The following is a 27580-nucleotide window of genomic DNA, read 5'->3' on the forward strand; positions in this document are numbered from 1 at the left end:
TCATGTTATTTTATAATGAAATTTGTTTACATTCCTTGTCATTCCTCAGTGTGTGTAAACATCCCTCATGTTCATGTTATTTTATAATGAAATTTGTTTACATTCCTTGCCATTCCTCAGTGTGTGTAAACATCCCTCATGGTCATGTTATTTTATAATGAAATTTGTTTACATTCCTTGTCATTCCTCAGTGTGTGTAAACATCCCTTATGTTCATGTTATTTTATAATGAAATTTGTTTACATTCCTCGTCATTCCTCAGTGTGTGTAAACATCCCTTATGTTCATGATATTTTATAATGAAATTTGTTTACATTCCTTGTCATTCCTCAGTGTGTGTAAACATCCCTTATGTTCATGTTATTTTATAATGAAATTTGTTTACATTCCTTGTCATTCCTCAGTGTGCGTAAACATCCCTTATGTTCATGTTACTTTATAATGACATTTGTTTACATTCCTTGTCATTCCTCAGTATGTGTAAACATCCCTCATGTTCATGATATTTTATAATGAAATTTGTTTACATTCCTTGTCATTCCTCAGTGTGTGTAAACATCCCTCATGTTCATGTTATTTTATAATGAAATTTGTTTACATTCCTTGCCATTCCTCAGTGTGTGTAAACATCCGTCATTGTCATGTTATTTCATAATGAAATTTGTTTACATTCCTTGTCATTCCTCAGTGTGTAAACATCCCTTATGTTCATGTTATTTTATCATGAAATTTGTTTACATTCCTTGTCATTCCTCAGTATGTGTAAACATCCCTCATGTTCATGATATTTTATAATGAAATTTGTTTACATTCCTTGTCATTCCTCAGTGTGTGTAGACATCAAACTGTTCAATGTTTTTCCTTTTTAAATTGTTTACACTGTCACACGTATAATGTGGATGGTTTAGTCTATTTGACTGTTATTTATCAAATCTGTTTGTGACCGTCTGTGTTTTGTTATAATTGCCCATTTTCAGCATGTTAACTCACACACAATTTTATTATGTTACAATGTACTATTTTGCTGCCATTTCTGTCTTCTTCTTCGTCTCAATGTTTATGATCGGTTGAATAAAACCATTTACTACCGCTACTACTACTGTGGAAGGATTCCCAAGCTGAGTTCATATCAGAGGCACTAGATACGGGACACGAGGCCTGAAGTGCGATGGCTGCTTGCAGTCCCTGCCAGACGCTCCGGCACCGAGGCCGTTCTGAGAATTGCTATTTCATTTATTTAAATATCTGACCTGTTGACGTTGCCCCAGTGGGCGGGGCCACTGCTCTTGCACCTTCTTGTCATGTGGTAATCAAAATTCCAAGTTTAGTGAATTTCTGCACAACCGTTTAGGAGGAGATAGCATGACGGACAGACACAGACCCGATCACAATACCCCCCCGTTATTTTTCTAAAATTGTGGGGATAATTGTGCGATCGAGATCGACCTGATGATGATGTGGGGATAATACATCAAGTTACACATATGGAATATCAACAGGAGCATTATCCTGATACAAGCTGGCAATCCTTCAACACAAACACGCAATTGCACCAGGTAAACAATAGAGAAGGTACCACACACCTGCATTTTCTCCAACTTGGGAAAGTCACCACGTGATATTTGGTGTTCCTTCTCCACACGAGTATAAATCTCAGACAATCGTGAAATCAACTCTTTTTTTTTGTTTTCTTTTCCAAACACAGAAGGCATTTCTTTCTTCAGCGAGCTGATCAAGTACGCATGGACCTGCAAGGTATGGGGAGAAGTCGTGTGAATGAGTATAGCAGAAAAGACATCATGTTCACCACGATGGTGGCACAGATAACGACCAAGTAAAGAGTTGAACAAGAGATGGATGGAATATTCAACCCTTTTATTTATTTTATTTACAGTAAATATGTGGACAGCCCCAACATGGATGTGCATTGGTACGCAAGTGCAACACAATCTCTCACCAGTTTCAACTTCCTTGTTGCCGCACAACTTCCTCATTTCAATAATTTTGCTTTGCAAATGCGTTTCTTCTTTCCTACCAACATGACAATAGGGGTTCACACTTGCTTGCAAAGTAAAGCTCAAATTCATTTTGCAATCGATGAATTTAGAGGTCAAATCCAGAGCAAGTTCCTTTTTGTCTATGACGAGGTCGCTTAATCACTCGACATTATGCAAACCACAGTGCTGAACTTCACCTACACAAACAGCTTTGGTTACATTGGTGGCTTGTTGGTGACGAGACTGTACCGGCATCCCAGAGGTTGTGCGTTCACGTCCAGCTGAAGGCAGCAGTATTTGTCATTTGGATTCTAACTTTCAGGAAGTCTAGTTGCTTTCCGAAGAACTACAGTGACACGAACAATTAAATCTGCAAGAACCCAGTTGGCTCATTAATAACCATCAAGGTGAACCGATCTGCCTGCCCTATCTGATGGTAGTCGGCTTCAGCCATGTGATCCAGGAGTTCTTTCTGGATTAATTTGCACCTTGGCCTTCTGTACCGAAAAGTATTATTGTTTAAAGAAACCCAGGAAGCAAACAAAGTGCAAACAGTCATTGTGAGATGTGGGCACAAACACTTGGTCAGGAGCTTGCACAGGGTTATATAGAGAACAAGCTGGAAACAAACATTTAAAGGAAATAACTCTCAAAACAACACCAAATGAAGTGTTAAAGTTGCTCCATCTTACATTTTTACAAAGACATGCTCGATTTGTAGATACAAAATGGTACTTTAATTCAGGAAGTTAACGAAATGAATCGCAGAAAGAATTTTGACCCCGACAGCAAAGGACTCATTGCTCGTTGTTCGCCACTGCACGGATCATGGACGTTTAAATAAATAAATCAAACCTACTGGTCCTCACCATCTCAATCAACTCCTCTTGAAGTTAACCTTTTACTTTATCAAGGTTACAAGTGTTTCGCTGACACAAATGAGCAATTCTAAAAAGCATCAACGTTTTAAAATTGAACAAGTCAATAAAAAAGCTAACAGGTAGAGCTACATTCAAAGTACACCACCCCGTGCCAAATAAATTAAATAAAAAAAATAACAGGCAGAGGAGCTACATTCAAAGTACACCACCCCCATGCCAATAAACAAATAAATAAATAAATAAATAAATAGGTACGGCTACATTCAAAGTACACCGCCCCCATGCCCAAAAAAAATAAAATAAAAATAGGTAGGGCTACATTCAAAGTACACCAGCCCCATGCCAAATAAAGAAAGAAATAACAAGTAGAGCTACATTCAAAGTACACCACCCCCATGCGGAAAAAAAATAAAAATAATAATAATATGTAGGGCTACATTCAAAGTACACCACCCCCATGCCAAATAAATAAATAAATAACAAGTAGAGCTACATTCAAAGTTCACCACCCCCATGCGAAAAATAAATAAAAATAATAATAATATGTAGGGCTACATTCAAAGTACACCACCCCCATGCCAAATAAATAAATAAATAAATAACAGGTAGGGCTACATTCAAAGTACACCACCCCCATGCCAAATAAATAAATAAATAACAAGTAGAGCTACATTCAAAGTACACTGCCCCAATGCCAAATAAATAAATAAATAACAGGTAGGGCTACATTCAAAGTACACCGCCCCCATGCCAAATCCATAAAAATAAAAGGCAGTGTCCATCCTTCCGTCCATCTATCTCTTCCATAATTTGAAAACCATGAAACCTAGCGGCCCCAAACTTTGCTTGCATACACCTGGACCTCCAACAGATTGCAATGATGAAACCTAGGTGTTTGGGTGTGTTATAACATCCTTTTTGAAGATGATTAATGAGGTGTTCATAAGGGAAAAAAAACCCTGAAAAAGGCTTACCAATATGGCGGCCCGCCATCTTGGTCAGCCCACTGCCACTCGTTGGGTTCTTAAGCCGGCATTTTGTTTCGGCATACTCAAACGTGCCTTGCCTTAGAAACATGATCGATAATTATCATTACATAATTGAAACACATCAACAAAATCTTGATTCGGATATGAGGATTGGATCCTGTCGACTAAATAAATGTCCAAATCTGGAGTGAAATCTGACAAAATTTACCATATCTAGCGATTTTTATAACCAAGTGTATATATTCATTTATTTAAGAGAGGCTGTCATTCTCCTTCTAGAGTTTCTTTTAATTTTCATTTAACAATAATTTTAAACTAAATTCATACTTCCATGGGACAGGGTGTCACTCCACTGTACCTGCGACCCGTTTTTAAAATTCCCTCTAGATGATGGACCCAGATTGCATATATATTAAAGTATTAAAGAGGTGGTGTCCCGAACATTTTTGGCCATTTCAACCAGAAGCAATCAGCTTGCTCTCGCTTGCCAAGCCAGCTATTCCTTATCCCATTTCGTTGGAGTGCTTCCTGGAGTGCTTAAGCTGCTTGGCGAGGGCTCTACAAATGAAGTCTGAAATACCTGTGTACTTAATTAATTAGTCACAAGGCCTGGGAAGTTTGGGTGTGCTATGCGTGCCAACCGCTAGGCACATGATATGTCAGATCCACATGAAAACACCACCACCCCTATGGGTACATGTTAGGTGAGATCTACATGAGACACCACCACCCCCATGGGTACATGGTATGTGAGATCCACATGAGAACACCACCACCCCCATGGGTACATGGTGTGTGACCCACATGGGACAGAACACCACCACCCCCATGGGTACATGGTGTGTGAGACCCACATGGGACAGGACAACACCACCACCCCAATGGGTACATGGTGTGTGAGACCCACATGGGACAGGACAACAACACCACCACCCCCATGGGTACATGGTATGTGAGATCCACATGAGAACACCACCACCCCCATGGGTACATGGTATATGAGATCCACATGAGAACACCACCACCCCCATGGGTACATGGTGTGTGAGACCCACATGGGACAGAACACCACCACCCCCATGGGTACATGGTGTGTGAGACCCACATGGGACAGGACAACACCACCACCCCCATGGGTACATGGTGTGTGAGACCCACATGGGACAGGACAACACCAGCACCCCCATGGGTACATGGTGTGTGAGACCCACATGGGACAGGACAACACCAGCACCCCCATGGGTACATGGTGTGTGAGACCCACATGGGACAGGACAACACCACCACCGAGGCTGTCAATTCCTGTTCACTGAATCGGTACCCCCATGGGTACATGGTATGTGAGATCCACATGAGACAACACCACCCCAAACCCTCCTCCCCCCATCTGAAAAAGACCTGCAGGTGGAACAGCAGGCAACTTCCTTTACGATTTACCATTTTCCATTGGTGGATGGAGAGAAGCATTTGGTCCTTGGAAAACAGAAGTTAATGCAAAAGACAACCGATGCTACCAAATATCGACCAACGTAGAGTACGAACACCACGGAGTAAAATAACGCATCGAATGTTATCCTTTAATCCACTGTTTTGGTCACCAGGCAGCACATTTTAGGGAATTTCGTCTCAAGAATCTGAATACAAAACTCAGGTCAAAATCTGCAAGGAAGTACATTTCAATTAAAAGTTGAATCCAGGGACAACAGGTAAGGAATACAAGGTTGTTTTTATGAGGGCAGGTGGTCTTTAGCATTATTGTGCCGGAGGTAAACAATAACAAGAGCTCAATTTTGACTTGCAGAGGCACCGATTACCTTGGCAAGGCGAGCACGCTTCACCAGGTCATTGAGTTTGCGTAAAGCAGCATCCCGTGGGAGTCCCTGAATATCCCGGAACAGGTCCTGCGCTTCCATCTCAAAGAGCCGTCGGTTGTCCATGATGAGAAGCGGCTGGGCCCAGAACGAACCGATGTAAACCCTGACAACTTCCGGAGTATTGATCACCTTGCCCAATGACCACATGAGTGCACCGTACACCCTCATCAGCTGTTGGGTGTCGATTTGGTCCGCTTTGTTGAGAACCACCCTGATCTTCTCGTCATGACCTTTGATGGTTTGAATCACTTCCGAGAATTCGTCAGAAATGTCCAATTTGTGGGCATCAAATAGCAAGATGATACGGTCGACTCTTTCAGCAAACCAGGCCAAGACAGCCGAGAAATCATAACCTGGATGCATAACATAACGACATCATCATGATTAACATTTCATATACATGTATGATATGTATGAATAAAGACTGTTGAGTGAGGAAAAAGCTAGCGGCTAGGGTGCCGGCTTAGGATCCTCGGATCCTGGGTTCGAATCCCGGTCGATCGCTGAATTAACGCCAGGGGGGTTGACTCAGCCCGTCATCCTTCCGAGGTCGGCTAATTGAGTACCAGTTCACTGGTAATTCCCTGTGTGTCATAAAAAGGCGACAAACGGGGTTGGCGGCAGGAAGGGCATCCGGCCGTAAAACATTGCTTCAAAAAGGGGACCAAAAAACAACAACAACCACGGTCCCCAAAAAAGGCCAACCCCCGCTTGCAGGGAAAAATGGCCTCTAAAAGGTGGTGTGTGTGTGTGTGTGTGAGTGAGGAAAGAGCAAACTCTCTTTTGGATGAGACTCCCTCACAGACACCACAATCACTCATCCACACTGGAGCGTTTTCCCCATATTTGTCCAGACTCGATCTGTTCCGCACCGTTCCAGTGGAGATTCATTCAACATTTGCGTGTGTTATAAACAGGGAACAGAAGATGCAGCAACGGTACAAATTAGACATCGTTTCACCGAGGAAGCCGCACAAGCATTCACCGGCCAATGGCAGCGGCTCCTTGGGAACGGAGACCGGAATTCCTGTTCACTGAATCGGTGACCCGTGTCGTAGGCACGTTGTACGAAGGCAACTTGGCATGTTGTTGGGGTTGGAGGTCATGGCCGATGCTAAATAGAAATGGGAAAATACACAAACGCTACTTCCCCATAGATTCTCACGCTTTCCCACAGCTGTTCTTTCCTTTTTCTTCTTCTCCATTACATTAGAATTATCTCGAATCTTTCTGGGGATCGCAGTGGCTTTTAATCTCTTCAATTTCCTCATCACAAACTGGGACGACAGGCCGCTGTCACACGGGTCATCTTCAAATTGGGTGTTGCAAATAACTCTTGAGGCAGTTGGGCCGTGCCACTTTCCTCTGGTCAGTTTTACCATGGTCATCCATATTTTCATTACAGCTGGATCTTGTGGGAAAACATGCGTACTCACACCGGAAAACATGCGTACTCACACCAGAAAACATGCGTACTCACACCGGAAAACATGCGTACTCACACCGGAAAACATGCGTACTCACACCATCCATCATGCGTACTCACACCGGAAAACATGCGTACTCACACCGGAAAACATGCGTACTCACACCGGAAAACATGCGTACTCACACCGGAAAACATGCGTACTCACACCAGAAAACATGCGTACTGACACCGGAAAACATGCGTACTCACACCATCCATCATGCGTACTCACACCAGAAAACATGCGTACTCACACCGGAAAACATGCGTACTCACACCGGAAAACATGCATACTCACACCAGAAAACATGCTTACTGACACCGGAAAACATGCGTACTCACACCATCCATCATGCGTACTCACACCGGAAAACATGCGTACTCACACCGGAAAACATGCGTACTCACACCGGAAAACATGCGTACTCACACCGGAAAACATGCGTACTCACACCGGAAAACATGCGTACTCACACCGGAAAACATGCGTACTCACACCATCCATCATGCGTACTCACACCGGAAAACATGCGTACTCACACCGGAAAACATGCGTACTCACACCGGAAAACATGCATACTCACACCGGAAAACATGCATACTCACACCATCCATCATGCGTACTCACACCATCCATCATGCATACACACACCATCCATCATGCGTACTCACACCATCCATCATGCGTACTCACACCATCCATCATGCGTACTCACACCATCCATCATGCGTACTCACACCATCCATCATGCGTACTCACACCATCCATCATGCGTACTCACACCATCCATCATGCGTACTCACACCATCCATCATGCGTACTCACACCATCCATCATGCGTACTCACACCATCCATCATGCGTACTCACACCATCCATCATGCGTACTCACACCGGAAAACATGCGTACTCACACCGGAAAACATGCGTACTCACACCGGAAAACATGCGTACTCACACCGGAAAACATGCGTACTCACACCGGAAAACATGCGTACTCACACCGGAAAACATGCGTACTCACACCGGAAAACATGCGTACTCACACCGGAAAACATGCGTACTCACACCGGAAAACATGCGTACACACACCATCCATCATGCGTACACACACCATCCATCATGTGTACTCACACCATCCATCATGCGTACTCACACCATCCATCATGCGTACTCACACCATCCATCATGCGTACTCACACTCAATACATCTAGCTGGCATTCAAGTACTGTACTTTTTCAGAGTTCAAAGCGTATGTAGGCCGCATGTAAACACAATGTCCCACAGAAAAACTATCCTCGAGATGACGTGGCGGGTCACGTGATGTACGACAATCAAATCGCCGTTTTTATGTGGGGCGGGGCCAATCGAGCAGGACCTCAAAACGTTCCACAGAGGTTATTATATTTCATATTTATAAAATATGCAACTGTAATGGTTACGGAACTTGTGCCCCTGTCATGTGACCAGATCCTCAGCTCTGATTGGTGTACGTTTGTGCGGACATACAGACAGACAAACGCTGTTCGAAACGGCATTGCTCTTCGGGCTATGCCATAAATATATAAAAAACGCACCCATGTCCGAAGTAAGCGGTTCAGTTTGCCATTTTAATATGAAATAGGCAGCCTAAAAACTAACGAAACCCTTTAAATTACTCTATATAACCCACTAAATTACTCTTTAGAACCTTTTAGAATTACCCTTTAGAACCTTTTAGAATTACCCTTTAGAACCTTTTAGAATTACCCTTTATAACCCATTAGAACTACCCTTTATAACCCATTAGAATTACCCTTTATAACCCATTATAATTACCCTTTATAACCCATTAGAATTACCCTTTATAACCCATTAGAATTACCCTTTATAACCCATTAGAATTACCCTTTATAACCCATTATAATTACCCTTTATAACCCATTAGAATTACCCTTTATAACCCATTAGAATTACCCTTTATAACCCATTATAATTACCCTTTATAACCCATTAGAACTACCCTTTATAACCCATTAGAACTACCCTTTATAACCCATTAGAATTACCCTTTATAACCCATTAGAATTACGCTTTATAACCCATTAGAATTACCCTTTATAACCCATTAGAATTACCCTTTATAACCCATTAGAATTACCCTTTATAACCCATTAGAATTACCCTTTATAACCCATTATAATTACCCTTTATAACCCATTAGAATTACCCTTTATAACCCATTAGAATTACCCTTTATAACCCATTAGAATTACCCTTTATAACCCATTAGAATTACCCTTTATAACCCATTAGAATTACCCTTTATAACCCATTAAAATTACCCTTTATAACCCATTAGAACTACCCTTTATAACCCATTAGAACTACCCTTTATAAGCCATTATAATTACCCTTTATAACCCATTAGAATTACCCTTTATAACCCATTAGAATTACCCTTTATAACCCATTAGAATTACCCTTTATAACCCATTAGAATTACCCTTTATAACCCATTAGAATTACCCTGTATAACCCATTAGAGTTACACTTTTAACCCATTAGAATTACACTTTATAACCCTTAGAATTACCCTGTATAACCCATTAGAATTACCCTTTATAACCCATTAGAATTACCCTGTATAACCCATTAGAGTTACACTTTATAACCCATTATAATTACACTTTATAACCCATTATAATTACACTTTATAACCCTGAGAATTACCCTTTATAACCCATTAGAATTACCCTTTATAACCCATTAGAATTACCCTTTATAACCCATTAGAATTACCCTGTATAACCCATTAGAATTACACTTTATAACCCTTAGAATTACCCTTTATAACCCATTAGAATTACCCTTTATAACCCGTTAGAATTACCCTTTATAACCCATTAGAATTACCCTGTATAACCCATTAGAGTTACACTTTATAACCCATTAGAATCACACTTTATAACCCATTAGAATTACCCTTTATAACCCATTAGAATTACGCTGTATAACCCATTAGAGTTACACTTTATAACCCATTAGAATTAGCCTTTATAACCCATTAGAATTACCCTGTATAACCCATTAGAGTTACACTTTATAACCCATTAGAATTACACTTTATAACCCATTAGAATTACCCTTTATAACCCATTAGAATTACCCTTTATAACCCATTAGAATTACCCTTTATAACCCATTAGAATTACCCTTTATAACCCATTAGAATTACCCTTTATAACCCATTAGAATTACCCTTTATAACCCATTAGAATTACCCTTTATAACCCATTAGAATTACCCTTTATAACCCATTAGAATTACCCTTTATAACCCATTAGAATTACCCTTTATAACCCATTAGAATTACCCTTTATAACCCATTAGAATTACCCTTTATAACCCATTAAAATTACCCTTTATAACCCATTAGAACTACCCTTTATAACCCATTAGAACTACCCTTTATAAGCCATTATAATTACCCTTTATAACCCATTAGAATTACCCTTTATAACCCATTAGAATTACCCTTTATAACCCATTAGAATTACCCTTTATAACCCATTAGAATTACCCTTTATAACCCATTAGAATTACCCTGTATAACCCATTAGAATTACCCTTTATAACCCATTAGAGTTACACTTTATAACCCATTAGAATTACACTTTATAACCCATTATAATTACACTTTATAACCCTGAGAATTACCCTTTATAACCCATTAGAATTACCCTTTATAACCCATTAGAATTACCCTTTATAACCCATTAGAATTACCCTGTATAACCCATTAGAATTACACTTTATAACCCTTAGAATTACCCTTTATAACCCGTTAGAATTACCCTTTATAACCCGTTAGAATTACCCTTTATAACCCATTAGCCTTTAGATTTAGACCCATTAGACCGGTAAAACGAACAGCGGGTTCGGTTGCGAGAGGACGCTGGCGTTGCATATTCGCCGCTTCTCCGACTGGATGGATGTACAGGGTCTGCTTCTACCTTTCTGACCTGACATCTCACACCTGTCCTGCCTTTTCACACCCGCACGTGCCGCGTGTTCTCCGGCTGGATAACGGAATCTGCTTTTGATGGTACGGAATACGGAATTCGAAAGGCCCGCTCCCGTTGATTGTGGCCGTGGCCTTGTTTGCCGGTGGCCTTGTGGCCTTGTTTGCCGGTGGCCTTGTGGCCTTGTTTGCCGCTGTGGTCTTGATTAGCGGCTGCAGTCGTTTGCCGCTGCGTTTGCCGCTTTGCCTCCTCGACCTTGGCCTCGTACTCGTCCCTTCGCTCCTGCCTGGCATGGCTCTGAAGTACTCCGCCGCAAGGCTTCTTCTGCTCAATACCCGCTCCACCCCATCATGCATCTCTGCCATCAAATCAAATGGACTCCTCCGACGACCCAGGTACATTCACCGTGGCTCCGGTCGCAAGTTTGTTTATTTGCAATCAGGTCACTCCATCCCCGTCCTCTGGTCGGCTCAGCGCACTCTCACTCTTCGTCCCAGCGCACCTGGTCACAGCAACCCACACGATCGCACCTCTTGCCTACGAACCCTGGCTAAATCACCTGAATTCATCCCTGCTGTTCAAAACAACATCAAGCTCACCCTGTTCAACACCCGGTCCCTCAACAATAAATGCCTCATCCTGAACGAATACATCCTGGATAACAAACTGGACTTTCTCTGTCTCACCGAAACCTGGCAACAACCTCTGGACTACTACACACTCAACCTCACCACACCCAATGGATATTCCTACGTCAATAAACCACGCTCGGAGGGCCGAGGTGGTGGAATTGCCGTTATCCACCGTCAAGACATCAAGACCAACCTCATCTCCATCTCATCTGCTCCATCATTTGAACACCTGGCTTTAAAACTCTCTGGTCACACGCAGTCAGTCATGGCTGTCGTCTACCGCCCTCCCAAACCACACCCATCATTCCTGTCTGACTTCTCCTACTTTCTGACCCAGCTATGTTCCCTCTCCCCCTCAATCCTCCTCCTTGGTGATTTCAATATCCACATGGACTCCACTGACTCCACAATAACCACTGACTTCACTGATTTACTCACCTGCTTTAACCTCACTCAACATGTCGACTTTCCTACCCATATCCGTGGTCACATTTTGGACCTTGTCTGCTCCACTGGATTAAATTTGCACCATCTCTATGGCTCCGACCTCACCCTCTCTGACCACTTAGCCATCACTCTGACCATCAACATCCCCGCCCCAACACCAAGGCATTATCGCACAATCAACTTCCGTAAGCTAAACGCTCTTTCACCTACCTCATTCTCATCCACCCTCTCTGAAAAAATGTCCACTTCTCCCTTCATTGACCTCCACACCCCTTCCGACCTCACTGACTACTACAACCACACTCTCTCCTCCTGCCTTGACCAGCTTGCGCCTGTAAAAACCAAAACAGTTTCTTTCACCCATTCTGCTCCCTGGTTTACCCCTGAACTCCACCTGATGAAAACTCGTGCTCGCCAACTTGAAAGACTCCGCAATAAAACGGGTCTCACAGTTCACTCCCAAGCCTACAAGGACCACATACAACACTACAAAGATGCCCTCTCCCGCGCCCGCTCTGCCTACTACTCTCAAATTATCCACTCTGGCTCCGGAAACCCAAAAGCACTCTTCTCGACAATAAACAAACTCCTCCGCCCCCTGAACACCACCACCCAGTCATTCACAGTAGACAACTGCATCTCCTTCCTCTCTTTCTTCCAACGCAAAATTGACAACATCTACAACAGCTTGACCACCGCCGCACCCGCTCCCCCTCCAACCACCTGCCCCCCCTTGTCCTGCCATCCCCTGTCTCGGTTCTCCCCAATCTCTCCTACTGACCTCTCTGAACTCCTCATAGGAATGAAAACTGCCACCTGCACTCTTGACCCCATCCCCTCCAGCTTTGTCAAAGCCTCCCTCCCTGCTCTCTCTCCACTTATCATTGCAACAATAAACTCCTCCCTGTCTACAGGCATCGTCCCACCTTCCCTCAAAATTGCTGCTGTTACCCCCATTCTAAAAAAACCTGGTCTAAACCCTGACACCCTAAACAACTTCAGACCCATCTCCAACCTACCCTTTCTGTCAAAAGTTTTGGAACGCGCTGTAGCCACTCAACTCAAACATCATCTCTCTGCCAATAACTTGTATGAAACATTCCAATCCGGATTCCGCTCCAACCACAGTACTGAAACTGCTCTCCTCAAAATCACCAACGACCTTCTCCTCTCCTCTGACGCTGGCAACCTCAACATTCTCGTCCTCCTCGACCTCAGCGCTGCCTTTGACACCATCGATCACACTATCCTCCTCACCCGACTTGAATCCACCTTTAACGTCACCGGCACTGCCCTCTCTTGGATTAAATCATACCTCTCTGACAGATGCCAGTTCATCTCCATCAATAACTGCAAATCCCCCACTGCTCCCCTCCCCCAAGGTGTCCCCCAAGGTTCAGTTCTTGGCCCCCTCCTCTTCATCCTTTACCTGTCCCCGCTCGGTCACTTAATCCGCCGTCATGGTCTCCAATTCCACTGCTTCGCCGATGACATCCAGCTTTTCATCTCCACCAAGTCCGTCTCCACCGACACCCACTCTATCCTGACAAACTGCATCACTGAAATAAAATCCTGGCTTCAAATCAACTTCCTCAAGCTTAACTGTGATAAATCTGAAATAATCATCATTGGCCCAAAAACGCTCACAAAATCCACCCATAACTTTGCCCTCAACATCGACGGTATCCCAGTATCCACCTCCCCTCACATCCGGAATCTTGGCGTCATCTTTGACCAAACCCTTTCCTTCGACAAATACACTAAACAGATCACAAAGTCAGCCTTCTTTCACCTGAAAAACATTGCCCGTCTCCGCTCATCCCTCTCCTCCACGGCTGCAGAAACCCTCATCCACGCCTTCATCACCTCCCGTCTGGACTACTGCAATAGCCTCCACTATGGTTCACCCTCAAAAATCACCAATAAACTCCAATACATTCAGAACTCCGCTGCCCGTCTACTCACTCATTCCCGGACCCGTGACCACATCACCCCCGTCCTTTACAAGCTTCACTGGCTCCCCATCCCCCAGAGAATCCAGTACAAAATCCTCCTCTTGACATACAAAGCCCTCCATAACCTGGCCCCATCCTACCTGGCTGACCTCCTCTCCAGACACACTCCCACCCGCAACCTCCGCTCTGCTAGTACCAACCTCCTGACCCCCTCCATCCGGACCAAATTCAGATCCTGGGGGGACAGGGCCTTCTCCATCGCTGCTCCCACCCTCTGGAACTCACTACCTCACACCATCAGAGACTCCTCCTCACTCACCACATTCAAAACATCACTAAAGACCCACCTGTTCAACGCTGCATTCAACATTCAACCCACAGCATTTAACCCCTGACTATCTCTTCTCCTTCTCCCTCCTTTTGCTTTAAATATTTCCCTATTGATTCTTGTCTTGTCTTTTTGATTCTTGTCTTATATATATGCCGTATATCGCTGCTGTTTGTTTTCTTGATTCTTGTCTTTTTGCAATTGTTGTTTTCATGTATTGTTATGCATTATGTTTTCCACTCTGTCAAAGCGCCTTTGGGCTTCTGGAAAAGCGCTATACAAAATAAATGAATTATTATTATTATTATTATTAGAATTACCCTGTATAACCCATTAGAGTTACACTTTATAACCCATTAGAATTACACTTTATAACCCATTAGAATTACCCTGTATAACCCATTAGAGTTACACTTTATAACCCATTATAATTACCCTTTATAACCCATAAGAATTACCCTTTATAACCCATTAGAATTACCCTGTATAACCCATTAGAATTACCCTTTATAACCCATTAGAATTACCCTGTATAACCCATTAGAGTTACACTTTATAACCCATTAGAATTACACTTTATAACCCATTATAATTACACTTTATAACCCTGAGAATTACCCTTTATAACCCATTAGAATTACCCTTTATAACCCATTAGAATTACCCTTTATAACCCATTAGAATTACCCTGTATAACCCATTAGAGTTACACTTTATAACCCATTAGAATTACACTTTATAACCCATTATAATTACACTTTATAACCCTGAGAATTACCCTTTATAACCCATTAGAATTACCCTTTATAACCCATTAGAATTACCCTTTATAACCCATTAGAATTACCCTGTATAACCCATTAGAGTTACACTTTATAACCCATTAGAATTACACTTTATAACCCATTATAATTACACTTTATAACCCTGAGAATTACCCTGTATAACCCATTAAAATTACACTTTATAACCCTTAGAATTACCCTTTATAACCCATTAGAATTACCCTTTATAACCCGTTAGAATTACCCTTTATAACCCATTAGAATTACCCTGTATAACCCATTAGAGTTACACTTTATAACCCATTAGAATTACCCTTTATAACCCATTAGAATTACCCTGTATAACCCATTAGAGTTACACTTTATAACCCATTAGAATTACCCTTTATAACCCATTAGAATTACCCTTTATAACCCATTAGAATTACCCTGTATAACCCATTAGAATTACACTTTATAACCCTTAGAATTACCCTTTATAACCCATTAGAATTACCCTTTATAACCCGTTAGAATTACCCTTTATAACCCATTAGAATTACCCTGTATAACCCATTAGAGTTACACTTTATAACCCATTAGAATTACCCTGTATAACCCATTAGAGTTACACTTTATAACCCATTAGAATTACACTTTATAACCCATTAGAATTACCCTTTATAACCCATTAGAATTACGCTGTATAACCCATTAGAGTTACACTTTATAACCCATTAGAATTAGCCTTTATAACCCATTAGAATTACCCTGTATAACCCATTAGAGTTACACTTTATAACCCATTAGAATTAGCCTTTATAACCCATTAGAATTACCCTGTATAACCCATTAGAGTTACCCTTTATAACCCATTAGAATTACCCTGTATAACCCATTAGAGTTACACTTTATAACCCATTAGAATTACACTTTATAACCCATTAGAATTACGCTTTATAACCCATTAGAATTACCCTGTATAACCCATTAGAGTTACACTTTATAACCCATTAGAATTAGCCTTTATAACCCATTAGAATTACCCTGTATAACCCATTAGAGTTACCCTTTATAACCCATTAGAATTACCCTTTATAACCCATTAGAACTACCCTTTATAACCCATTAGAATTACACTTTATAACCCATTAGAATTACCCTTTATAACCCATTAGAATTACCCTGTATAACCCATTAGAGTTACACTTTATAACCCATTAGAATTACCCTTTATAACCCATTAGAATTACCCTGTATAACCCATTAGAATTACCCTTTATAACCCATTAGAATTACCCTTTATAACTCATTAGAATTACCCTGTATAACCCTTCGGAATTAAAAAAACGGTGGGTTAGAAAGGTTCTTCCTCATTTTTGACGGATGGCAGGAAGGACATTGCCGTTTAAAAATTGTGCCCTGACAGACAGACAACAAATAAGTAATTTTTTTTTTAAATGCAAAAACCTAGTCAACTGCTGCGTGGGCAGATGGATTAATAAAAACAAAATGGCAATACCCCTGGGTGCTCACCTGGTAGAATAAAGCAGTATACTACTGACGAAAGGTATTCTAAACAGCATCACGGTATTTTTTAACCAATTTCAATGGTTGCCAGAGGACAGGGCAGCATGCACAATCATACGAACGTCATCATAAGACTTTAAACAAAGAAAACAAATACGAGTTTCCTTAATCAGGTTCCAGAACAGGCAAAATGAAGGCCGAAGGAGCTGCAACTATGAATTATGTACGACCAGGACGAGAGCACAAGCACCGTTAATAAAAACTTTATAAACACCCTTTTGGAAAAAATGATGAGTTTCAATAATGACAGGGGGGGGGGGGGGGTGGACCAGCAAAGGAATGGCTTTCATCTTCATGTCCATAAACAACTGCGACAACATGTAAAACGCCAACAATCTAATTTAAAACCCAACACCTGTCAAATGGAAATGTACCATGGAGCTTCTCTTAAATGTCTTCTTTCCACATTCAGCTCCTCTATCCCTGTTAAAGCACTCGGTGCAGAAATGGAAAAAATAAATGCGCAAAATTGTTGTTTTCGTCAAAGCACGTGAGCTGACATGAGGAAAATCACGACAACACGACACCACAAATGAACCGATTGGTAGAGGGAGAAAGAGGAAGGGAATGAAGAACGAGGGATGGGAAGGGTGTGGGGACGAGGTCAGGATGTACAAACGGAAAAGAACTCACAAATGGGCCGCTTTCACAAGAAGGAAAGGCCAGCTTCTGGGCAATGACTGCATCACGAGGACGACAGGCTGCTCACCAAATAGAAATATTTACATTTAACACAATCAAGTAAGCAAAGAGAACCCCTTCAAGTAGAGACTCGTGGAACAGAATATATCCGAGATAAGCTTGAGATGAGGGCCAAATCTTGCCAAAAAAAATATATATATATATACTGTATATTCCACAACGCAATAAGAGGAATGGTGTGTGTGTGTGTGTGTTGTGTGTTGTGTGTTGTGTGTTGTGTGTGTGTGTGTTGTGTGTGTGTGTGTTGTGTTGTGTGTGTGCACAGAGTTCTCTGGGCAGGTTCTGGCCTAAAAAGGTTGAAACGTCGAAAAATCAAGCCCAGTTGATGATTAGGTAATGGGTGGTTGAAAAAACAACAACATCCTATCAATCAATACCTCGAAAGTTAACAAGATTCTTCGTCAAGATAAAAGAAAATTCAGGTATGCGATCAAGATAAAGTACAGTGTGGGTGTTGCAGAATACGTACAAACTACAAGCACGCTCCATACGGGAGCCGACATGGTGGGGTACACACTGATTTTTAAAAAAGCCCCCAAATGCACCTTAAAAATGGGACGTGCAGATTTACATCTTATTATAATTCACCAAATGTCCGTCCGTCCGTTCGTTCGTTCTTTGGAAGGTACCGCAAAAACGGCTGAACCGATCGCAACGATATTTTAGGTGGGTAATCCTGGGATCTCCTGGAGTAAAATAGGCTATATAGTTTTTCCAATTTCAGCTTTGGCCTCCAACATTTTCAGGTTTGGACTCCCGCATAACGTTATTTTCCCGGGTGCCGCACAAACGGCTGCACCGATCGCTGCATGGCTGCGCTGCACGGCTGCACCGATCGGCTGCACCGACCGGACTCGGTGACCTCGGACAAAGACCCTTTATAAGGACATGGGGTGAGAATCCCTGCTTGAGAGAATGCGAACCCCCTCCCCGCCATCACTGTCATCTCTCCAACTCACAATCCCACGAGATATGTGGAAGGGACACCCAAAACCAATTATCTTCTTTTTGATTCGTATATAAACATCATTAAAAAGTAAATAATGACCTCGGCCAAAGTTCAAAGACATTTAATCTCTGCATGAGAGAATTCCACATAGCTATTTGGGCGGTGTATACGCTAACAGATCGCTGTCTCCATCGATCTTGCCGAGGCCGTAACACCTATCGGCTCAAAATCCTTTTAACTGTTGACTTGGTAGTTTTTACAATGAAGGAAACATTAACAATGTTGTTAAAAGTTTATTTTGTGATTAATTTGTGATTGGAGTTATGTTGTTTGGAATGAAAAAAGAGATATCAGTTCAAGTAAATGACGACATGCCGTGATGTTTTCTACTTTCTAAACGGGAACTTCATGGATCGCCATATGCAGATTCGCCACGGACCCACGATCGATGTTGCTATACGTGAACGTACCCATTTGTTTGCGAACGGGTACGTTTTTCATGGAAGTCCTTCACGAACTTGCTGTCCATCTCTGATGTGCGACTGAAGGTGCTGCAGGAATGTGGAATTTATTGGTTTAATGCTTTAGCATTCGCCGTATCTGCATTGCCTGTTTGCTTCTGGCCTCCCACCTGTGCGTAGCACCTCCCACCTCCCGCGTGTCCCCCCCCCCCGTGCGCGCGTGTCCCCCCCCCCGTGTGCGCTTGTCCCCCCCCCCGTGCGCGCGCCCCCCCTTGCGCGCGCGCCCCCCTCTGTGCGTGCGCGCCCCCCTCTGTGCGCGCGCGCCCCCCTCGTGCGCGCGCGCCCCCCCCCTGTGCGCGCGAGCCCCCCCCTGTGCGCGCGAGCCCCCCCTGTGCGCGCGAGCCCCCCCTGTGCGCGCGAGCCCCCCCCTGTGCGCGCGAGCCCCCCCTGTGCGCGGGAGCCCCCCCTGTGCGCGGGAGCCCCCCCTGTGCGCGGGAGCCCCCCCCTGTGCGCGGGAGCCCCCCCTCTGTGCGCGGGAGCCCCCCTCTGTGCGCGGGAGCCCCCCTCTGTGCGCGCGAGCCCCCCCTCTGTGCGCGCGAGCCCCCCTCTGTGCGCGCGAGCCCCCCTCTGTGCGCGCGAGCCCCCCTCTGTGCGCGCGAGCCCCCCTCTGTGCGCGCGAGCCCCCCTCTGTGCGCGCGAGCCCCCCTCTGTGCGCGCGAGCCCCCCTCTGTGCGCGCGAGCCCCCCTCTGTGCGCGCGAGCCCCCCTCTGTGCGCGCGAGCCCCCCTCTGTGCGCGCGAGCCCCCCTCTGTGCGCGCGAGCCCCCCTCTGTGCGCGCGAGCCCCCCTCTGTGCGCGCGAGCCCCCCTCTGTGCGCGCGAGCCCCCCTCTGTGCGCGCGAGCCCCCCTCTGTGCGCGCGAGCCCCCCTCTGTGCGCGCGAGCCCCCCTCTGTGCGCGCGAGCCCCCCTCTGTGCGCGCGAGCCCCCCTCTGTGCGCGCGAGCCCCCCTCTGTGCGCGCGAGCCCCCCTCTGTGCGCGCGAGCCCCCCTCTGTGCGCGCGAGCCCCCCTCTGTGCGCGCGAGCCCCCCTCTGTGCGCGCGAGCCCCCCTCTGTGCGCGCGAGCCCCCCTCTGTGCGCGCGAGCCCCCCTCTGTGCGCGCGAGCCCCCCTCTGTGCGCGCGAGCCCCCCCTCTGCCCGCGCGCGTCCTCGTTCCTCAACCAAATTTACCAACACATTCCTCTTCACCTGGCTCCGCTACTCAACCATGCGCAATAGCTTCCCCCGCAATGCACAGCACCACTCCGGCTCAACCATTTCCATCATCCTCTCCAGTGCATCCCTGAATTCCTGCTTCTCCAACCTGGACCTTCCTGTTTGTGGCCCATATAATGACATAACAGACAACATTTGCCTCCGTATCACCATTCATGCCATAACTATCCATCCCTTCCATCTTTCCACTCTGAACACCTCCTTGCGGATGACTTCCAATACTCGTATTCCTACACCATTACTCCTTTCATCCTCACCCACATACAACAGCTTGTATCTTCCTCCCCTTACCCCACTCCCTCCCTCCCTCTCTCCCTCCCCTCCAAACCCCTTCCTTATGTCCTACTCTCCCTGTGCTCATTCATCCTCTTTAATACCTTAAAGTTGTGCTTATTCAGCTTACAAGTAAATGCTTTTCACAAAAAATTAAAATTACTTGGTTCAGTAAAAAAGATATCCTGATAAATATATATACAGTATATATAGTGTTGTGGATGGGCTAACCCCCGCTCTAGCAGGGAAAATGGCCTTAAAATGCATGTTGTTGTGGATGGCTCTATTAAGACGGAGCGCCCACGGATGACCAAATGAGCTTACTTTGAGGCGTTATTCAGTGGCGGATTTCACTATGCAAGCACGGGGGGGGGGGGGGGGGGGGGGGCGGGAGAGGGGGAGGGAGGGAGTGGAAGGAAAGGCGGGAGCTTTTACCTGGCACGATCCCTAGCAGTCTTCAAACCTGCAGGGATTTAATCAATCCGGAGATGGAATTTATGTAAAAATATAAACACGGCTTTATTGCTGGCCCCCGATAACAAGAAAGCGCTGGTAAATACTCCAACCCCCTAATGAGCACTCCCTCCTACACACAGACTTAGAACACGGACAAATGGAGATGTAATAAAAGAACCCCGTCATGTCGGTGCGTGCTGTGGATAATCTCTGTCTGCAATGTGTCAGGGATCGTCAGGCTCTGAGTGCAGTCGTCCGATGCAGCTCCGGTTAGCGGGAACAAGGCCCCGACGCGCCCCCGTTCACTAGGCCTCGATAAGGCCTCTCGCGCCAAGCGAGCAAGCGGACGTGCAACCCGCCTCCTCAGCCGTGCAATGCCCTCCCGGATCCGGCACGGAACTGCGATGCACCCAATGTTCGGATCAGAATGGAGAGAGGGTCGAGGGTGAAGGAAGGCGTGAGGGCAAGAGGTCGGAGCAGAGGAATTGTGAGGGCAAGAGTGAACGAGGTCCAGGCACCACTGTCTATTGCAACGAGCAGGCACGAGAGACGAAATGTCGGTCTCTCCTCACTTTTTATCAACCCCTCTTGATGTTCGTTCGTTCTCTCTCATTCTTTTTCTTCCTTCTCTCTCTCCTTCTCTCTCTCCTTCTCTCTCTCTCCTTCTCTCTCCGTCTCTTCTCTCTTCGCAAAGGCAACTACGCCAAGCGCATCGGTGCCGGTGCTCCCGTCTACCTGGCGGCTGTGCTCGAGTACTTGGCTGCAGAGATCCTGGAGCTTGCAGGTAACGCTGCACGAGATAACAAGAAATCACGGATCATCCATCCCGCGTCATTTGCAGCTCGCCGTCCGCAACGATGAGGAGATGAACAAACTGCTGTGCAGGGTGACGATCTCGCAAGGTGGTGTACTGCCTAACATCCATGCCCTGCTGCTCCCCAAGAAGACACAGGGAACGTAAACTTCACCACACACGAAGCCTTCAACTCAACTCTCCTTCTCTCTCTCTCCTTCTCTCTCTCCATCTCTCTCTTCCAATCCCTACCGGCCAACCTCACAGGCTCAATTCCCCACCAATGGCTGCATCACTTCTCTCTCATGCCATTGGTCCGTGGCCAATCAGTTCGTTGCTTCTTGCTCACCCCTCCTTCCACCAATCCCAGAGAATCTTCTTGCCTTGCCCCGCCCCTGGCCAATCACGAATCCTTCTGGGCATGTCTATTGCCTGGCTTGCTCGATGTGTGTTGCTATGCCAGCTGGTGATGTGGCTGGCTGTGGCTCCATCGGCAGTGCCCCAAACTGGCTTCTGGCGAGTTTTATTGATATTGTGGCGGAGGGGAATTTAAGTAGTGTGTGTGGTGTAACTAATGGCCCTGACAAATGTCTATGGTGCGTTGCCATACAGAACAAAGGAATGATCACAGAGGGAATGCCGTACAAGGGAATCTTACTATAATTCACCAAATGTCTGTCCGTCTGTTCGAAGGTACCGCAAAAACTGCTCAACCGATCAAAACGATATTTTGTGTGGGTAATCTGGGATCTCCAGGAGTAAAATTAGTGGGGCAACTTAGCATAACAATTGTGCATTTTGTGAGGAAAGCACCAAATTTGGCACACTAGTAGACTATCATATTATGAAAAGATCTGGATATTGGGCCATCTCAGATTCAGAGATTTGATTTTTGCAAGATTTCGATTCGATTGGGATCGAAGAGAACACCTTCTTCGTCTTCTGTACAGTGAAGTTGCCAGCCCTGAATGATCTGGGTACATCTGGGTGCTTCATTGGGAGTGCAACCATGTCCCTCAGGTGAACAGGGACCCACCTGGCATAGTGTGTGTGGTCTAAGGCATGGAACCATAGGACCAGTTCCGTCAGGGCATCAAGGTACATCGTGAATGAAGCCTGCCGCAGAGAACGCACGTAGACCAGTACCAACATCTCTAGTTCCAGCACAGTTGCCCAGTACTGAAAGTTGGGAATGTCTTCTCCTCTCTGGTGACGCCAGTCTCCGAACTCAGGCAGGTCTTCTGCATCATCAGCATATGTCATACAGTGGCGTTCATACGCACGGTGTTGCAGGATGTGCAGTGCCGCTGCAGTGATTTGATGAGCTCTTCTTGTGCGGGTGACGTGGGCAGCTCGCAGGAAGGAGTTGGCCGTCCTTGGCGTTGCAATCTCAGCTTGCAAATCTGCAAAATCTGCAAATCTTGCAAAAATCAAATCTCTGAATCTGAGATGGCCCAATATCCAGATCTTTTCATAATATGATAGTCTACTAGTGTGCCAAATTTGGTGCTTTCCTCACAAAATGCACAATTGTTATGCTATATTTAGCTTAGCTACCGGACTAAATAGGCTATTTAGTTTTTCCAATTTCAGCTTTGGTCTCCAGTATTCTCAGGTTTGGACTCCCACATAACATTCACGTTTGCATAACGTCCATTGTGACGATGTACTCATTGTGACGATGTTGTGACGATGTATGTGTTCACGGTAGTGTTTGACGTGACGGTGTGAACGTAATTTCGTAATGTTTTTCGTTTCGTAATCCTTTAATGAACGTTTAACGTTTAATGAACGTTTAATGCCCTTCGATGTCCGGGGCCGCACGTGCGCTACACTGGACGGGCCAGCGTGTACCTCGCCCTTCGCTGTCAGGCTCGGGTAAACCACTGAGCCCCATCCGTGATGGGGACTGGGGCTTGAGACAGTGTCCTTCATTAAAAGTATAATAAACGCTGTCTCCATCGATCTTGCCAAGGCCGTAACACCTATCGGCTCAAAATCCTTTTAACTGTTGATTTGGTACATTTACACGTATCGAGAATTTGGTACACATATCGGGAGTACATACGACATAGCGATTGTGAACACGATTATCGATCACGATTCACGATCATCACGATCATAGTGTATCAATCACGATTTGAAACATGATGGAATAATATTTACCGATATGAACAGTGATGTGGCTTTTATTGAAATTCTAAAGATACTGTTTAGATTTTGATGATTTGCGTGTGATATGATTCAACGGTATATGAATCGTTTAAAATAAAAGAAAAACCTTCAATTTCTGATATTTTTCCTTTTCATTTGGGCTTCACAATTGAAGCCCCGCCCATAGGGCGGGTACCGTTGCTCGTTAACATAATCCCTGAACTAAATAACATGCCCCGCCCCCTCGTGGCGGGGACAAATATCCAACTTATCCGACATCCGGACTACACAGGTCCCTGGCTTACTGTACATGGAAGTGGTTCCTGCTACCCACGATCATCGGAGCACCTAACCTATGCAGATCTACCTAAATCTATATACATCACTACCCCAAAATTCATAACAATATATATATATATAGTTTTAGCCCCATCTCTCAATGGTGAAGAAGCACTTACTATTCTAGTATCCGGATCCAGATCTCCACCAAAATCTAATCAATTTGTCCTTGTCACACACCCAACCTGTCCAAGTTTCGTCCAAATCCATCCACAACCTTTTGAAATATCCTGCTCAAAGAGAGACAAACAGGGGTGAGAACAACCTCCATCCACCTTCAGTGGTGCAGGTAACAAAACCAAGCATACCTTTTCCTCAACACTCCACTCCACTCCACTCCACTCCACTCCACTCCACTCCACTCCACTCCACTCCACTCCACTCCACTCCACTCCACTCCACTCCACTCCACTCCACTCCACTCCACTTTCTCCATTACTCACCTCGACTGATTCGCTGTTTCTCTCCAGACAGGATACCAGGTGTGTCGATTATACTGATGCTTTCCAGCACTTTGTTTGGCATTTGAGCACACATGAATCTGCATGAAGAGGTGAAGATGATTAAACAATTTCATGCAACAAAGTACATATTATCGCAGTTCTGCGAACCAGCACTCTCCAAAGCAGCAGCATCCAACATACAAGTTTGCAAGTAGTTATTTCCTTATTAAACATTCAGATAGTCCTCCCTTCTGTGGAGTGGGATTCACGGGGAAATATGCGCTGTGTGGAATAGCTCATTTGCATATTCCCACCAACATGGCATTCACATTCCTGCACCAATTCCCAACTGTCACCACCACTACAGGCAATCTCATCGACCACCACTAACCACGATTAACCTCCCAGCCATCTCCACATCACCATGCCACATCTACCTTCCTCCACCAGACAAAAAAAAAACCCCACCTCACTTTTATTAACCACCCCACGATCAACCACCCCTGCTCGATCCTGATTGCTTAACCACCATCTCACAGATTCAGACCTTAACCACACAACCACTGCAAACGCCCACATTCCCCACAACCTTGCCTTTACCTTCAAAACTGTCGACAATGGTCGAGTAGTGGGATGTCAGGTGCACCTTGTACCACCATCTACAAACCTCGCTACCAGGAAACGCAAATGTGCGCGAACCTCCCTGTAACTTCCTACAGATAGCCACGTCCTTCCGCTTGCCTGCCGTATCACTTGGGTTCCCAGTACATGTTCAATAAGCAAAATAAACTAGCAGCAAAATAATCCCACCCCCATGCTAAATGTAGAACACCAAGCCACGGGCAAGGCCAAAAATCGCTGAAGACAATGTACGCGCAGCAAACTGGTGGGAAAGATGGTGTCAGGAAGAGGCACGTCGGGGACAAATGAGCGCCCCACAACATGGCCCAACGGAGCGGCGCAAAAACTTTGCCACAGGCCCCCATGCCTGGAAGAGGAGCATGAACTCAGACACCCTCCTCGCCCCTACCCATCTCCAGACAGATAAAAGGTGATCAGTCAGCGAATAAATAGTCTGGTCTGGGTTAAACAAGATGGTCCGGAGTCCATAGGTCTGCGACAAATCTGGAGTCTGGGTCTGATCAACGATTCATGAGTGCGACAGAGAGCCAAGGAGTGGACGAGCTGTCAAGCGTGCTGGACCTGAACAGGAGCTGGTAGCAGCAGATTAGCAATTAACCAGTCAATAACTAAAAGAGCTCAAGCAGCATTTCTCCGCTTTACCTAATCCAGAACACGGGGAAACAAAGGACACGATGAACCAACCTCGATATCTGTCTCCCCCTCTTAAACTCAGCTAGTGCGATTCTGATTTGGTGCCTATGTTGTTAGTTAATAAAATTGTACACACACGTACACACATACGAGTGCATGCGTGCGCAAAGACACCACCAGACAGACACGGGCAGAAAACACCAGGAGCACACATGCAGACAAAACAAGGAACACACACATGCAGACAAAACAAGGAACACACACACGCGCAGACAAAACAAGGAACACACACATGCAGACAAAACAAGGAACACACACACACGCAGACAACACCAGGGCCCGTATTCATAAACGTTCTTATGTTTAGTACACTTAAACTCCAAGTGTGACATTTACCTAGGACTAGGACTTATGTCGGTATTCATAAATGACCTTAAGTGTTACACCTCACTGAGTGCGACACCTAAATATAGGCATAACACCTAACCGTTTTGACTGGCCGTTGCTGGGGTTAATGATCACATTTCTTGCACGATTGTGCCAGTTTCTGTGGTTTGGCTGAGTGCCATGACGTAAGGACGGGACTACATAACTGGGTTCAAAACCAAATGCTATTATTTAATGCTGTTCCAAGTCGCTAGGAAGACCTTAGGCATTCTTTCCACCCTTCATCATGGCAGGGAACACTTCGTCTACGAAGCGAAAGAAAAATTTCATTGATGCTGAAAAATTTTGGCTGTGCGAAGAGTATGAAAAGCATATTGGTGTAATCACTACTTGAGTGTTTATTGAATAATCGTTTTCCGGTTAACATATCGCCACTCGTGCTGGGTGGGACCTAAAATCCAAACATGTGTCACGTCAACTAGGCCAAGAACACCGGGAATTTCATGAAACTTTTCAATTATGGTGGGAATGTCTCGATCCTTTGGAAATTTCACGACAGCCTGCAGTGAAGGAAGCAATGCATGGGTGACTTGAGAGACAACTCGACTCATCGTTGGTTGTGATACGTGCACTGTATCTCCTGCTGTCAGCTGAAAGGCTCCGGTCGCATAGAAACGTATAGCTGCCAAAACCTTAAGTTCCCTTGGCAATGCGTGGTTTCGCAATGTCAATGGATCAAGATTATCACCAATAACATCAATAACATCCAAAATCGTTTGCCGGTCAAGGCGGTATCGTTGGTACAGTTCGACATCATCGCACTCATCTAGCGGATGAAGTCGGTCACGAAATACTCGTTCTCGACGAATTGCACGCCGTCGAACCAGCCGTTCTAGTGCTATCAGAAGCAATGCAGCCATTCCTCTTCGCTGTCTCGTCGAAAATGGACAGAATATACAGTGTGTGGCGAACTTACGTTCACTTAAGACACCCCTGGAGGTGTCTCAACTACAAGCATGAAGTTGAGTGTAATACATTATGTAAGTAGCATATTTAATACCACTTGTTCGTAAAACCGAAGTTAGGAGGTACTTAAGTGTTATACTTAGACTTAAGTATGTTTATGAATACGGGCCCAGGAACACACA

At 44.9% G+C, this 27580-nt stretch overlaps 1 protein-coding gene across 1 annotated transcript in view; it reads right to left on the reverse strand.

The window, feature by feature from the left end:
- Nucleotides 1–27580, reverse strand: part of LOC137418853 (EH domain-containing protein 1) — a 49367-nt gene that overhangs the window by 17114 nt on the left and 4673 nt on the right. Inside the window, exons 2-4 of the mRNA XM_078781013.1 lie at nt 24771–24868; nt 5682–6094; nt 1584–1748 (exon numbers count right to left, since the gene is read on the reverse strand). Coding sequence (XP_078637139.1) covers nt 1584–1748; nt 5682–6094; nt 24771–24868 — 676 coding nt within the window. The remainder of the gene's footprint in view (nt 1–1583; nt 1749–5681; nt 6095–24770; nt 24869–27580) is intronic.

This window comes from Myxine glutinosa, chromosome 6 (assembly GCF_964187855.1).
Source record: "Myxine glutinosa chromosome 6, kmMyxGlut1.1, whole genome shotgun sequence".
NCBI lineage: Eukaryota > Metazoa > Chordata > Myxini > Myxiniformes > Myxinidae > Myxine > Myxine glutinosa.